The 16,806-nt window shown below is 29.3% G+C and overlaps 2 protein-coding genes across 2 annotated transcripts; one reads left to right on the top strand and one right to left on the bottom strand.

Annotated features, from left to right (window-relative positions):
• The first annotated feature begins 5,676 nt into the window (after positions 1-5,676).
• On the top strand, positions 5,677-9,119 carry LOC111620865. The gene has a single exon (XM_023362865.1). The coding sequence runs from the start codon at positions 5,844-5,846 to the stop codon at positions 8,190-8,192; it is 2,349 nt and encodes a 782-aa protein (XP_023218633.1). The 5' UTR covers positions 5,677-5,843; the 3' UTR covers positions 8,193-9,119.
• A 2,924-nt stretch (positions 9,120-12,043) lies between these two features.
• LOC111620864 lies at positions 12,044-14,304 on the bottom strand. The gene has a single exon (XM_023362864.1). The coding sequence runs from the start codon at positions 14,294-14,296 to the stop codon at positions 12,062-12,064; it is 2,235 nt and encodes a 744-aa protein (XP_023218632.1). The 5' UTR covers positions 14,297-14,304; the 3' UTR covers positions 12,044-12,061.
• Between the last annotated feature and the right edge of the window lie 2,502 nt (positions 14,305-16,806).

Raw genomic sequence — 16,806 nt, 5'->3', positions numbered from 1 at the left:
TCGTATTGAACAGGAGCAGTGGCATAGCCAAGAGCGATGCAGAGGGATTGAATGCTCCTTTATGATAGATTCTGTCTTAATTTACGCTTATTTCATGACAATCAAACAAACATTTGGCACCTTCTTTATCCCTTTGTTCTCCTTCACTTCAAAATCTGACTATACAACTCAGTAGGAGTTATGTTCAGTGTTCCATTTCATTAATTCTATTCAGTTAAACTAATTGTACCGGGCAAAATATATGCTGTAAAAATTTCTGTTAAGTTACAAATAGGAAAAATAAAGAAACAAATTTATTTACATAAAATTTCTCGATATAGTTAGATTAGCACCTTAACGAATTGGAAATAGATTTCGCCTTATCATATTCTGTATATATAAAATATAAGTTATAGGCTAGATAGATAGATATTTCTATTCGGTTATCCCCTGCTTAGTTTCAATTTCACAAATTTTGTATTTATTGCATATAAGTTAAATTTATTTTATAAGAATTTAATAAAATAATTATTTTTTAATATTGAATTAAAATATAATATATAATTAGGAAATACAGAATGAAGAACGGAAATCGACAGGAAATCTTATCTTAATAGAATTAATGAAATAAAATATTAAACAAAGCTTTATTGTTCGAATATGACATTTCCTGATTATTTAAGCCATGTTAGGAATAAAAATACCGATTATTTTTAGTTCCTTTTATATTTCTTACCTTGATTTATGTACAGTACAATAAGACTCTGAGTTTTATATCTTATCGTTATTTTCTATCAGAAAATAACAAAAAGATATGAAACTCAATCTTAATAAAGAAGTACTGATTGAAATTATTTTGAAAAATTCAGTCCTATATTAATTAACTTTATCATGTAAGGGTTTGTCGAAGTTGAGTGAGCCACATCCGTGTCCGAACGGATGTTACGCCATGTTAAGTCAGGATTTTGACATTGAACGGAAAAAGATTCGCTAATGATTAGTATAAGTTTATTTCTTTGAGATTTTAATTTCATACATGAATAAACATATGAAGGCAAACTTCATTCACGAGATAACAGATTTGAGTAATAAGAATAATTATATATTTAGAAATCTTAAGAATATATTATAACAAATAATTAAAATAATTTTGCGTTGGCGTTATAGTGACATTTTGGCTATAATTTAGAAAGAATTTTGTGAACACAACAGAATTCATGGCGTTTCTTCTTTTTCCAACTAGTTTGACGATAGTACTGTATTTATAAATAAATATTTACTTCAATATTATGCAGTACTTTTGTCTGTTAAATGACTTGGACCCTCAGAGATGTTTAAAATGAACTATAATTTGTATATAGTTCTTTGCACCGACATTTGTAAAATTTGAACACAGTAAAGAACACTGTCTTTACATTAACAGTTCTTATATTCTTATCTCTCTATCCTATGTATTGTAGTATCCACAGAGCCCATTAGCGGGACCGTAGAGGGAGAGATGATGGGAGTCGTGTGTATCTCCAATAAGGTTGGACTTAATGATGATTTTACTCGTTATTAGCATTTTCAATTATATATATATATATAAAACTTATCCCTTTCCCGAAAATTAAGCTTTTTGCCATTTTATAGTAGTTAAAAACATAAAATACAGTAACAGATGGTACCATTAAAATTTTAAATGCTGCCAGGGAAAGTTGAGCAACTCGTTGCTAGTTCATTGACATTTTGGGTTCAGTAGGTCTCAAAACGTCAATATTTGCAAAAAAAAACCGGAAAACCAAATCTGACACGATTCTAATACACGTATTATATACATAATGGCAGGTAAAGTAAAAGGTCGTCGAACCATTCTTAGATCATATTTAAAGAAATTCATCAAAATTCTACTATTGTACATTAACGTAAACAACTGGACATTAGATTTTTTAAATTTGAAACTACAAATCGTATACTAAAAAATTGCTCTCTTATTATCCTATAACACTCACAAATCGGCCGGATGGCCGAGCGGTCAAGGTGACAGCATACGACTCTGGGGGATCCGGGATCGAATCTGGACGTGTCGAGAAATCCCAGGAATTTTTCGGGGGTGGACCGTTCGGATATGTCGAACCCCGTCCCTCACCACCCTGGTCGAACCCAAAATGGGCCGCTAAAAGAAGCCCTCTTAGTGAGAAAAGAATTAAAAAAACATACACAAATTTTACTTTTCGTTCTAATAACAATCAGACTTGATAATCGAATTCTGAGTTTCTTTTTTATATCAGTAATTGGACACTGATATAATAAGATCCTATTACATATAAATTTAGTTTAACGTTCAAACATTATACAACATTTGTGTATTTATATTATAAATTTTACAATATTCGTTCTTTCAATTTTGAGCTTAATTATCTTATCGGTAGTTCCTAGATATTAAAAAGAATGTAAGATTTTTATTAATAAAGAATTAAATGATTCATTTTTAATTAATACCTTAGAGTCTAAACAATAGCTTCAGTCGTTGGACAGCTCGGAAAGAGTTCTCAGAAGGTAATGAATAGTACCTGTAGACGTCGCACTTCGGATTAGGACGCTATTCCAGACAAAAAAGGTATAATTCCGGAGTAAATATTCTTGCTGAAGGGGGTCACCGGCTCAAATCCATTGGAGCAGCACAAGGAAAAATACGGACCTAGAGGACTGGAAGAACGGACTACGACTGACTAAGAACTGGTGATGACTGATTGAGAACAAATCTCTTTGTTAATTCTCACATTATTATGTAGAGAAAAATTAATCCAAAAGCATTAATGAGATTAGTGATATTCAGAGCATATTCTAATATGCAACTGAATACAAAATGTGAAATGGAAATCCCATATTTGTGCAGTAAGTAATTATCCGAGACCGGGTTTTATGAGTAGTTATTTCTTCTGGTTGTGTTAAAATATTCACCTAAATTACACAGTATACGGTAAAACTTGTCCGAAAAAGAACCTGTTCAAAACGGAACCCTGTCATTCGGTACCATGCCATTTCGGTTTTTACTGTATATTTTACACAGGTTTTACTGTATATTTTATTCGGCCTACGAAAAAAGAGCTATGGAAGAAATGTTGGTTGGATTTACCATTTATATTGAATATATACAATAGATATTTTTTATGCAGCCGCAACATCAATATCAATATTTTTATTTAAACTATAATCCACAACCACAGTGCACTTATTGCATAGTAAATTATATCACATGCAGGCAGGCAGACAGTGCGCTTCGCATGTCTAACGATTAAGATTGAACAATGATTGAAATTAATAAATAATTATACAAATATAAGATTTGTGTTATTGTCCTTGTTTTCCATTTATGTCTTTTAGAACAGCTAGGATTTATAGGCTCGACGAAAGCAAAACTGATATTTGTGTAGTAGGAAAAACAACAACCTTAGAATAAGGCCTAGTTCGTTAAAAAGTATAATAAAACCTTAGAATAAGGCCTAGGATCGTTAAAAAGTATAATAAAAAATCGTTTTGCCATATGCCGGATATTTATTATTTATATTTAATAAATTATGGTTTACGTTTCCGTCTTCTTATTCACAAAGACAATACGCAAGTAGGTATTCAAAATATTCAAATTCTATAATGACTTATTTTCAGATACTTTTAGATGTATCTAAACCACTTTGCGAAACCATGAATCGAAACCAAGTGGTCAAAAACTTCAGGAACTTATCACGGCTGGGTGGTGTGAGATGAGACTCGACATATCCGGGACTGATCGCCCCAGATATATCATCCTCATCTCTCACCATCCAGCCGCTTCCAAAGTGGGGCTGGCCAAACCTACGATGAATATAATTGAAAAAGTCCTTTTAATGTCTACAAGTTGGAAAGAATTAAAAATAAAAAAGCGTCTAAAACAATGGTGTAAAAATATATTATGTGATCAAAAAATTCCCAAACATCTTGAAATATACTATTGTATTTACGTTAAAACTAAAAGCATTTCCCGCTGCTATCTAGGTACACTACTTATCCCATTGAGACAGTAGAAGAGTGATACCTTTCTTGCAGAATTCGCGTAGCTGCTGTTGGATCTATTGACACTATTAACACTAGCTCCCTAATCTCGTCATATGAATTCCCGTCCCTTCAATGTTTTTTTTTTTTTTTTTTCATTAGGACAAGCGTGTGAAAATCACATGGCGATAGGTCAGAGATGTAAGGAGAATGGAACAACACTTCCCTATTACATTTCGTCATAGATCTTTCATAGACCGTCTCATATAGGATCGTGCAATATTATGTACCATTCCATCGACGAAGAAGTCTGGATGTTTCAATTTGATGTTCTATATAGCTCGGAGCGTCCACGGTAACTTGTTTCATTGATAATGAATCCTTCTGGAAGAAATATAATTAAAAGTGGTTTTCGATAGTCGAAAAAAATATTAACATAACCTTTCATTTACTGTATTGAAAATCCTTCGACTTTTTCTGTGGCCAGTAACGTGTTTGTAAGCAGCAGGATTCATCGCATGTGACAATCATGGATAGAACTGCTCGTCTTGTGCTTGATAACAGAGAAAATGCTGAAGTGATGTCCTGATACACGTGGTTTTAAATAATCGTACAAGGTGTTCCGAAACTTTTTGATTGCATCCTGTAGGCCTATATAAATTTCCAAAATTTTTATATAGTATATTTTTATGCAATTTAGTATTTCTGTACACTATTAGTGTAAATTAAAAAAAAAAATTCAATTTTCTTAATAAAATTTACATTAGATCGATCTATTTACAATAATTAAATGTTCTCTAAAACTTCTCTTTCGTGTTTCTTTTGAATATATATTGTAAATTAAAAATGAATAATTATTAAATAAATGATGATTTCTTAAATCTTCGACGATAAAGAATATAAATCAGAGTAAAATTTCTTACAGTAGCCTATAAATACGGAAGTAATAGTTTTCATGATATCCTGAACTTTTCTTTCATAGAAATGAAAAACAAATTATTCTCGCTTGCGTATTTTTCTATAAACAGTGGCATTTCCAGATAAGATTTACACATGATGAATTTTATAACAGAAGTGCTAAATTAAGATTTAAATAAACTATTTATCGAAACTATGCAAAAAAAAAACAGGTTAAATTGTTTATTTGCACTTGCTGAAGCTATGGACAATAAAATTAATTTTAATTATAAAAACTATATTTTTAATAAGTCACTTGTTTAATGCAGCATTTACGAATACTGTATACTCCAATATGTCAATGAGATGTAGTCTTAGTTTAGCTTTCAATTAAATATAATTTTTTGCTTTATTAAATGTTAATATACACACCCTCTTATAAAATCAAACATTTTTTATAAGTGGCATTGAAACTGTTAAAAAAATTTAACTATTATACAGTCTACGTATACATGTATGTGTGTGTGCGCGCGCGTGTGTATACGTGTATACATAAAATATATTATTATATGATCTGTTTATATATAATATGTAATGTGTGGGTGTGAAAGGTACTGTATATAACTAAAAAACAATTATATAGAATTTACTATTAAACAATTTGGATTATTATAACTATAATATTACAATGATTTAAAATTGAATTATTTTAAAACTCTAATACTAAATAACATTATGTAAAATTGTTTGTCTAAAGAACTCCTTATCTAGACAACAGAAAGAAAATAGTAGTTAGAGCTTCCGGGAGTTATCACGTCACAACCCGGTGACCTTCGATTCCACAGGAAATACTGGCAAGTTTCGCAAAGTTTATGTCAAAGTTTATATTTGAAACGTTCTTCGATCGTGATTAAAGAGAACGTAGGAACTTCAGCCAATCAGAAGACTCTGTTGCAATGACGTTTTTGTATGATTTAAACTGCATCTCATTGGATAATGTTTTTACATTTGGAAAACGTCTCATTCTAAAGAAGCAGCTACGAGTTGGTCACGACAATATGAAGGAAAGTATCTATTTAATTATCCTATTCACTGTCTGCTTTGCTGAAGGCGAAACAACGCAAGGAATAGAACAATTAATTGCATATTGTTCTAGTTTCCATAAAAATATTAATAAAAATCCAAATTGGAATAAGTGTCTATTGGAAAATTCTTCATTGAAACAACTTGGACCAAACAATTCAACGGCATTTAATAACAACAGATGCTTTTGCGATGAAGACTGTCATCAATACGGTGATTGTTGTCCGGACATTCTTACGTCTTCTAACAGTTCCTGGAGATGTCGATACTTCCATTTTATCCCAGGTATGTATATTTACATGCTACAAACTTGTCCTTTAGACTGGAACGACGACGATGTGAGACAACTGTGCGAAAATGAGCTTTTTTCTCTGGCAAAACAAGGAAAATTTAACCATTATTTACAAGATATACCTGTTTATTCCTTGGACAATAAAATTATTTATAGAAATGTATTCTGTGCGAAATGCAATCGAGATAGGAATTTGCAAAAGTGGAATATTAGTTTTAGTTGTGATAAAAAAATTAAAGATATAACTTTAAGCAATGCAGTATATCAACCAGCTGATAAAGAATGGAAAATACAGCTAGACAACGGAACAAATATTACTTGCATAATTAATATACCAGAGTTAAGCTCATGGAGAAAAATTAAAACTATCTTCAACGGAAGAAGATGCAAAGCTGTTTCCTCGTGTTCTGGTAACTGGAAGAAAATTGACGAAATACAAAAATGCAGCGAGTTTACGCAAGAAGGATATTATTTTTCTAACGAAGATAATATTCATTATAAAAATCCATATTGTGCTGAATGTAACTATATAGATATAAATCATTTGAATTGTAATGGTGGTACAAGATTGTTCTCAGATGTTTTCAAATCAAAACCATGGTATCCGTCCTTAATTGATTTCAACTTCGATTGGAATTCAGAAAACGAGTGTAATCCCCAACAACTGTTCGATCCTATTTCCAACGTTTGTTTTAATCTGTCATGTGACGAATCACATACCAGAAGAGGAATTCAGTGTATCCCAAATAATACAACAAACAGTCTACAAAAATCTTGCACCACAATCGTGTTTAGCAGAGATTCATTCTCTATTTTAGACAACAATACAATTTTTATTAACCACACTAACAAAAACTATTCCAGCAGTCAGTACGAACCAATAATTGTTAATGGAGAATTGAAGGAAGTGTTAATATGTGCCGACGAAATTATCGGTTTCAATTTTTCTCCCGTTCAATATTGGATGTCGGAAATTGGTCTTTTAATATCCATCATCTGTCTACTAATTCACTTGATCATCTATTTGTTGCTACCCAAATTGCATAATCTTCCGGGTAAGATTTTAATATGTTTGTCTTTGTCATTGTTGATTGCCCAATCATCCTTCTTGTTAGGTGCTTACGATTCTTACGTCTCTACGTGGCATTGTGTTCTATTTGCAATCGTCACTCATTTTAGTTACTTAGCAGCATTTTTTTGGATGAACGTCATGGCTTTTGACATTTATCGTACTTTCTGTAAGGCGAAATCCAGTTCGAATCACTCTCGAACATTTGTATTATATTCTGTATACTCGTGGGTTTCTTCGACGCTAATTGTTTTTGCTTCGTTGATCATGAATTTCGTCTTTCCAGGAAATTCGTATTCTCCGAATTATGGAAGAAATGTTTGTTGGATCAGTGAAAAAAGAAGCTTGCTTGTGTTTTTTGCTTTTCCGCTTTTTGTTTTGTTGATGGTTAATATAATCTTGTTTTTTCTGACCGCTAGAAGTCTATTGAAAACGACGAGAGAAACCAAAATGGTTAATAAATTCTCTGATAAAGTTCGATTTATTTTGTATATAAAAATTGCTCTGATGTTGGGTTTGACTTGGATATTTGGCTTTATAGCGACTTTAAGCAACGTTTCTCTGCTGTGGTACCCGTTTATAATATTTAATTCCCTGCAAGGCGCTTTTATTTTCGTATCATTCACCGTAAAAAAGAAGATATTCGATTCCTTAAAGGAAATGATTTTTGGAAAGAGCTTCAAAAAGAAATATCGCGTAGGACAATTGAAACAATGCACGAGTTCTTCGAACCTTTCGACAATTCAAACATCTTTGACGGCATCACTTTCTGCTTCAGTTCCCGTTCTTTGTAATCAAGCAGAGATAATTAAAGCTATAATAAATAACGGAAAGTACCAAGAAGCTAAAGGAAATATTTAAAACTAGGACCTATGAGCAATTAATCCTAAATTTTCCAAGGAAAATATATTTTAAAATAATTAAAATAATTCATTGAATACGAATAAAATCAGTGTAATAAATTATATCTTGAATCAAAAAACTAGAAGAGAAGTATTTATTTCTCTTATTTTCAGTAGTGAAATAATATAAAGTGTTATCTATTGTGATATCAAAGCTTGTTGTTAATACTTTTTACTTAATTATTATAGTTTCGATCGATTGTATTGATAAAATCGCTATAATATGCATCCATCAGCATGTGTACAACACAAATGTAATTAGTTACGTGTTATGGAAGTTTTTATGTTAACTTACATGAAACTATTAATAATATATTTTACATTAATTTTATTAGTTTGTGTATTAGATTATTGAAGTGTTATATGAAATTAAATGCATCGAGCTTATTGTCAATTAAAATGAGTACTTATTGATCTAAAATAGATTTATGCAGTTTATTTAAACGTAATGATTTGTATCAGTTAAAAAATTTTGAGCTGTTTCATTTGAATGAACAAATTTGTAAATAAAAATATTGGCGGTTAGTACTTATTTCTTATACAACATGCGTAATATTCGAAATAATTATTAAAGAAATAGTCCTGCCAATGTAAAATAATATTCCTTTACTTTGGATATATGCATAAGTTGTAAAATATTGTAATATAGGCTATATATTTTATAATATATTAAATATAAGCAGTCTTTAAAATTTTGTATAATAGTCTATATTTATTTTATAAATGAACAGCTATTCGAACATCAGCCTAATAGAATGTTTCAGTTTTTAATGAATGTACTGCGTTACTTTATAAAACATATGAAAAATGTAGAAACAGTTCGGAGTTTCTGTTAATGTACTGTACAATTGTTTTTATTTTGTAAATAAATAAAATATTTTTATTTTATAAAGATGTTTACTAGGCATAATATTTTATTATAACAAATTTTTAAAATTCTACACTATAATGTAACTTTTCTCTCGGTTGCCATAAATTGATAAAAACGAAAAAATAATCGTCTCGTTAAACTTTTTAAATTATGAATTTATATTAAAAACATTAAAAAATTACACAAAATTATCATATTTAGTATAAATACAGCTCTGCAATTCATTCCGTTAAAGATGTTCAATATCTGTCATAACCCTCTCAACACTTGCGTCATCATTAATTTGGATTAAAAAAAAAAAAACACTAAAGAATACATATAAGGTCATAATCAAGATTTAAGATATATTATATGCACATTCCTCCAGATGAGACTGGTGTAATCTTAGATTATCACTGTATTAATAAATATTACTTCGCTCCTGTCATCATAAATCATACAAGTTGGGGCAACTTTAGAACTATTTATTTACATTCCCACATATAACAATTATAAAAAAAATTCAGGAATAGTATACAAGTTTTAATATATTTAATTAACTGATAAGACTCACGAGAAATATTAAAAAATTATAATATAAAAATAAATAATTGATATTTAGATAAAAGCAAAATTTTTGGAACCGAAAAACAATTGTCAAAAATTTTAATTCGCTCAACAAAACTGAATATAAATGATAGAAGTTATTTAATTTATATATATTTATATATTTATTATATAAACTTTATAATGAATATTTCCTAATCGAGGCGAATCTATTGCAATAGATTACGAAATATTTGCAACAACGTGGCTTGACGTTAATGTTTTTAAAGTTGTTACATTATGTCACAACTCTAAGAAAACAGATTTTTTTTTTCTTTATAAAAATAGATTTTAATAATCACGATAGTTATAAAAATACTAAAATATATTTTTGGGCAGCAATTTGAAAAAAATTGTAGACATATGAATTCCCACTGTCTGACTGCCTTTACTTAATCTCGAGAAGAGTTAGATAGATGAAAGAAGTGACCAGAAATGGAAAGCTTAGGAACAGGAGGGTTCGATTAACTATACAAGAATTTCCGATGGAAACCGGAAGTTATTTCAATTCAAAACTTTTCCCCTGAAAGCAGTTAATAGATGACCGAGACGACTTTATTGTTAAAGGAAAAGTATGATGTACAGGGGCAAGCCACTACTAATTTGAGGTGGAGAGCATATATTTTAAATTAAATAAATTTAAAATATGACTCAAAATTTCAGCCCAAAATGATTTCTCGTTATATGTATTTGTTAATTCTTAATAAATATTGGTTCGATTTTCATTGATAATTAAAATATGAATAACAATTTCTATTTAAACAAATATAAAATTATAATTATTACAAAAATTCTTATAAAACATTTCGTGTTTCTACAATCGATTTTTTCAAATGTTATTTGTTTTAAATGACAAATAGGCCACAAAATGTTAATGATTAATATTGATAAAATATTTTCATTTGTTTTGTCGAAACCGTGTCTTCTTTTTCTTGTTTTGCTTGGTTCTATGTCACGACTTGCTGAATTTATAGACACTTGGCAAATAATTTATCATTAACTTTTTAATCCATAACCTTATGATAAATTATTTGCCAAGTGTCTATAAATTCAGCAAGTCGTGACATAGAACCAAGCAAAACAAAATATTTTCACTTAAAACAATTAATTAGTAATTTCTAAATGCTTTAAAATTTTCTATTCCAAATAAAAATAAAGCTTTAAACTTATTTTTTGAGTTTCTAAAGTATTTGTTAATTTCAAATATTTCAATATTATTTATGCAGATCTACCAAACAATGTCTACATAAACAAATATCATAATTATTTTCACATAATTATTACATTATACAAAAATTTAAAATATTACATTTTAATAGATTAATGATGAATTAAACAATCCACATGAAAATTCAATGTAATTTCTGTAATTACATTGTCTAATTCTATTGAAGAAAAATATCAAGATAATCCTACTCAGAAATAAAATACTTTTCAAGGCCTTTATATACTTAAATGTTACTTTAAAGTATTGTTTATGAATCATTGATTTTCCACAATTTTTATTTGAATTTTCTTCTTTGGAAATGATAGAGAAAAATTTTTTCAGCATAAAAATAATAAAAAATTGTTATATCATTAACAAATGACATAAGCATTTGTTAATGATATGAAAAAGTCAACTTCAAATTTTAATGAATTAAAATTGTATTAATGGAAATATTAAAGAGAAATAAATTTAATTTTCTAAAATGGTTTGCAAAAATTTTCCATAGAAATACACAAGTAAACTTTTTATGTTGAATTTATTTCACAACTTTATTCATTTGTATATACAAATCAAAATTAATTCATAATTAACAAATATAGAAAGTATATTAATCATAAAATTCAAAAAAATACATCATAGTAAAATTTTTAGAAAGATTTCATAAACAAATTTAAGTATCAGAGCTTTTTTAATTAATTTTTCCATGAATAAAAGAATAAATATACAAAATGTCTGGAATCATTTAAATCTTTATTTATAGTAAATCAGGTCATTAGCGTAGTTTATACTTAAAATCTACTTAATCAAAACAAGGTTTGAACAGGTTAATTATAATTTAATCTTTATTAAAGCTGAATAATATTGTAAAATCTTATATTAGATAGAGTAGAAACAAGAAAATGTAAAGAAACATTAATTTTTTTAATACTTTATTCTTTATTTTCGCACTAAGCCAAGAAAACGTAAAGCTTTTAAAACACAATTTAATTTAAAAACGAAATTTTTTTCTTACATAACAATTTTCTTTTTTTGGTATTAAAACTTTACACTTTCTTATTTCATATGGTAAAGTAATATTTCAGTTTACTAATATCCGAAAATATTTTTAAAAAATTTTAAAAATATAATTTCCTGTAGTTAATTGAGTAAACTTTTAAATACTTCACTTAGTTTCTTGGTATTTTTCATTGTTTATTATAGCTTTAATTATCTCTGCTTGATTACAAAGAACGGGAACTGAAGCAGAAAGTGATGCCGTCAAAGATGTTTGAATTGTCGAAAGGTTCGAAGAACTCGTGCATTGTTTCAATTGTCCTACGCGATATTTCTTTTTGAAGCTCTTTCCAAAAATCATTTCCTTTAAGGAATCGAATATCTTCTTTTTTACGGTGAATGATACGAAAATAAAAGCGCCTTGCAGGGAATTAAATATTATAAACGGGTACCACAGCAGAGAAACGTTGCTTAAAGTCGCTATAAAGCCAAATATCCAAGTCAAACCCAACATCAGAGCAATTTTTATATACAAAATAAATCGAACTTTATCAGAGAATTTATTAACCATTTTGGTTTCTCTCGTCGTTTTCAATAGACTTCTAGCGGTCAGAAAAAACAAGATTATATTAACCATCAACAAAACAAAAAGCGGAAAAGCAAAAAACACAAGCAAGCTTCTTTTTTCACTGATCCAACAAACATTTCTTCCATAATTCGGAGAATACGAATTTCCTGGAAAGACGAAATTCATGATCAACGAAGCAAAAACAATTAGCGTCGAAGAAACCCACGAGTATACAGAATATAATACAAATGTTCGAGAGTGATTCGAACTGGATTTCGCCTTACAGAAAGTACGATAAATGTCAAAAGCCATGACGTTCATCCAAAAAAATGCTGCTAAGTAACTAAAATGAGTGACGATTGCAAATAGAACACAATGCCACGTAGAGACGTAAGAATCGTAAGCACCTAACAAGAAGGATGATTGGGCAATCAACAATGACAAAGACAAACATATTAAAATCTTACCCGGAAGATTATGCAATTTGGGTAGCAACAAATAGATGATCAAGTGAATTAGTAGACAGATGATGGATATTAAAAGACCAATTTCCGACATCCAATATTGAACGGGAGAAAAATTGAAACCGATAATTTCGTCGGCACATATTAACACTTCCTTCAATTCTCCGTTAACAATTATTGGTTCGTACTGATTGCTGGAATAGTTTTTGTTAGTGTGGTTAATAAAAATTGTATTGTTGTCTAAAATAGAGAATGAATCTCTGCTAAACACGATTGTGGTGCAAGATTTTTGTAGACTGTTTGTTGTATTATTTGGGATACACTGAATTCCTCTTCTGGTATGTGATTCGTCACATGACAGATTAAAACAAACGTTGGAAATAGGATCGAACAGTTGTTGGGGATTACACTCGTTTTCTGAATTCCAATCGAAGTTGAAATCAATTAAGGACGGATACCATGGTTTTGTCGGAATACCTGGAGAAGGTAAAATGTCTATAAAGCAATTTAAATTATTTATATCTATATAATTGCATACAGCACAATATGGATTTTTATAATGAATATTATCCTCGTTAGAAAAATAATATCCTTCTTGTGTAAACTCGCTGCATTTTTGTATTTCGTCAATTTTCTTCCAGTTACCAGAACACGAGGAAACAGCTTTGCATCTTCTTCCGTTGAAGATAGTTTTAATTTTTCTCCATGAGCTTAACTCTGGTATATTAATTATGCAAGTAATATTTGTTCCGTTGTCTAGCTGTATTTTCCATTCTTTATCAGTTGGTTGATATACTGCATTGCTTAAAGTTATATCTTTATTTTTTTTATCACAACTAAAACTAATATTCCACTTTTGCAAATTCCTATCTCGATTGCATTTCGCACAAAATACATTTCTATAAATAATTTTATTGTCCAAGGAATAAACAGGTATATCTTGTAAATAATGGTTAAATTTTCCTTGTTTTGCCAGAGAAAAAAGCTCATTTTCGCACAGTTGTCTCACATCGTCGTCGTTCCAGTCTAAAGGACAAGTTTGTATCATGTAAATATACATACCTGGGATAAAATGGAAGTATCGACATCTCCAGGAACTGTTAGAAGAAGTAAGAATATCCGGACAACAATCACCGTATTGATGACAGTCTTCATCGCAAAAGCATTTGTTATTATTAAATGCCGTTGAATTATTTGGTCCAAGTGGTTTTAATGAAGAAATTTCTGACACACACTTATTCCAATTAGATTCTTTATAGATATTTCTAAAAAACATATTACAGTACGCTACTAATTGTTCTTCGTTATTTATTTTTCTATCTTCAACTAAGCAGACAGAGAATAGGATAACGAAACAGATGTTTTCTTTCATTCCGTCGTCGTTATCTTAGGTCTATTGCCACAACAAACATTTTTAGGCAATAAAGACAGTATTCAACGGAAAGAAATTTAAATCATAAGTAATGTTGAAATGGATTTCTCTGATTGGCTAAAGAGAATTCATTCTCTTTAATCTCTATCGAAGAACTTTTCAAGTATGAACATAAACTTGCGAAATTTATTGTTACAAACAATTTCCTGTCCATGTGAATGTCGTCGGGTTGTGATGTAATACTTCTAGTATATTCTGAATGTCATTTTCTTTCTGTTGTTACGATAAATATAAATTTTTTCCTCGAAAATTTGACTTAAAATTATTTAATATTAAAGAATATATTTAATTCAATTTTAAATGTATTTATTATGTACCAAAATATACGTAATATTCTACTATTTTAGGAGACGATACTCCAAATTCGAAATATATAGACATAGAACTAATCTATTCTAGAACCCATTTAAATCGACAGAAGATAATGAGAAAGATTTTAGGTTGTAGAAATGCTCTATATTCGAATTCTTGGATACTTGGAAGCTTACTGAAGTTTAGAAAATCAAAGTATTTCTCTAGGCTAAGATATTTAGATACAGTACAAGCTGTGTCACGACTGAATATTGTATTTAATAGATCATGACCAGACAACACCCGGACTGAACTTCTCTCTTACTCCCTTCTATATTTAGAGACAATCTTTTAAACATGTTTTTGTTTTATATATGTATATCAGAACTCCCAAACGTCGACATTTTGTACAGACCTATCCACTTTTAGAGGATTCTGTCTGCACGTCCTGTTTCTATTTTTAGTAATAAAATTTTTTCAAATATTCTATTTTTGTCTATTTTCAACTAAAAACTCAAGACAATACGATAATTATTAAGATTACGTACGAAAAGCAGCTTTTTTTTTTTTTTATAATTTTTAATCTGGGAACTCTAGATTGGAATCGGCTATTGGCAAGATGAGAATTCTTATACAACCAGGATAAATAAAAGCATCAACATAATGTTTTAATTGACAAACATTTTGAAAATTTTTATAAATTTACAATTAAAAATAAAAGCTATTTTCATTTTTTTTTCATTTTATATTTGCATACTTAATACGTACAAACTTTCATGCATTCAATTTTATGATTATAACTATGTACGTAAAACTGACAAAACAAAACTGAATCAGCCATATGATATTCAAAATACATACTTTCACGTAAATACAAAAATATAACTGCCCCAATTAACTAAGCATAGCTTACAATTTCTAAGAAATTAATTTTAGTTTATAAAACAAATATTAAATTGTATGAATATTGATTAATATTGATTTCGTGTTGTCAGTTACATGTCGATCCACATAACTTTTAAATTTTGTAGCTCAACATGTAACTCAAATTTAAGCGCACGAGTCAGATGAGCAAGAAAGCGATTGCCTTCTGAAATCCTCCCAAATGGTAAAAATTCAGACAAAGGAGGAACTAAAAGAAAATCAGACATAGAAAGCAAAAAGATTAATAAATTATTAGTGATAAAAAAATTAAAAATTGGTAATAAATTGTATAAAATTTTGGATAAACCAGCTCACGCTGTCCCTTTCAACCAGTGACTCAATAAGCCCAAGGGGCGAAAGAATTTGAAAACAATAAAGTAACTATTTTTTACTACAAAATAAAAACCACCATAAAAATAACTATAAAAACCACCATAAATATCCTTAAAAATATCAAACATAAACAAAAATTTAGTTCTTGTTAAATTATAGCAATCAATATCTAAAAGAAATAATACCAAAACAATCGTAAATCAGATAAATGCGTATATTTAATAAAATTACAACAAAATTAATGTACAGTATTCTCTGCATCAACAGGGGATACGTTCAAAGTCCTCCAGTAAATGTTTAAAACTTAGGATAACATCGAGCCTATATACGTTTTTTAAAATAGATACATTTCTAAGAAACAGTTTAATAAACCAGCAACGAGTTGCTCAACTTTCCCACAGTCATGTGTTATCATATTTTATTATTAAAAGCTTTTTATATTTTTAATTATTATAAAATAACAAAAGGCTTAATTTTGAAGGAAAAGATGGGATTCATAAAAAATTTTCAAATGCTAATAAGGAGTAAAATCGTCATTAAGTCCGAACACACGACTCTCATTATCACCCACTCCCTCGACTTTTAACCACCAAAATTTAATAGCATCAATCCCCCTAATAAACAAATGCCCCTGCCAAATTTCAGAAATTTTCGACTAAAAGCACAGGAGTTATTAAGCTTCAGTGTGAACAAAATCGTGCTCCCCACACTGAAATCCTAACATATAAAAATTCCCCCAAACTTTTTTGCATTTCTCGACGTTTCTCAGAAATGAGCCCAAAAATGTAAAAAATCTGGGGTGAGTAATTTTTGCAGGATCACCATACTTTCCTGGCTGTTATAACAGAAGCAAAGTAAAAATTATACTGTCATATTACGCAAAATAAGTTAAATAAAGCACT

The sequence above is a fragment of the Centruroides sculpturatus genome, unplaced genomic scaffold, assembly GCF_000671375.1.
Source record: "Centruroides sculpturatus isolate CEXI.00-Female unplaced genomic scaffold, Cexi_2.0 scaffold240, whole genome shotgun sequence".
Taxonomy (NCBI): Eukaryota; Metazoa; Arthropoda; class Arachnida; order Scorpiones; family Buthidae; genus Centruroides; species Centruroides sculpturatus.
The sequence above is the reverse complement of the archived record's forward strand: the minus strand, read 5'-3'. Positions and strand labels throughout refer to the sequence as shown.

Excerpts from the sequence above, each read along its gene's own strand:
- LOC111620865 (XM_023362865.1), top strand. The coding sequence starts at position 5,844 with ATGACGTTTTTGTATGATTTAAACTGCATCTCATTGGATAATGTTTTT.
- LOC111620864 (XM_023362864.1), bottom strand. The coding sequence starts at position 14,296 with ATGAAAGAAAACATCTGTTTCGTTATCCTATTCTCTGTCTGCTTAGTT.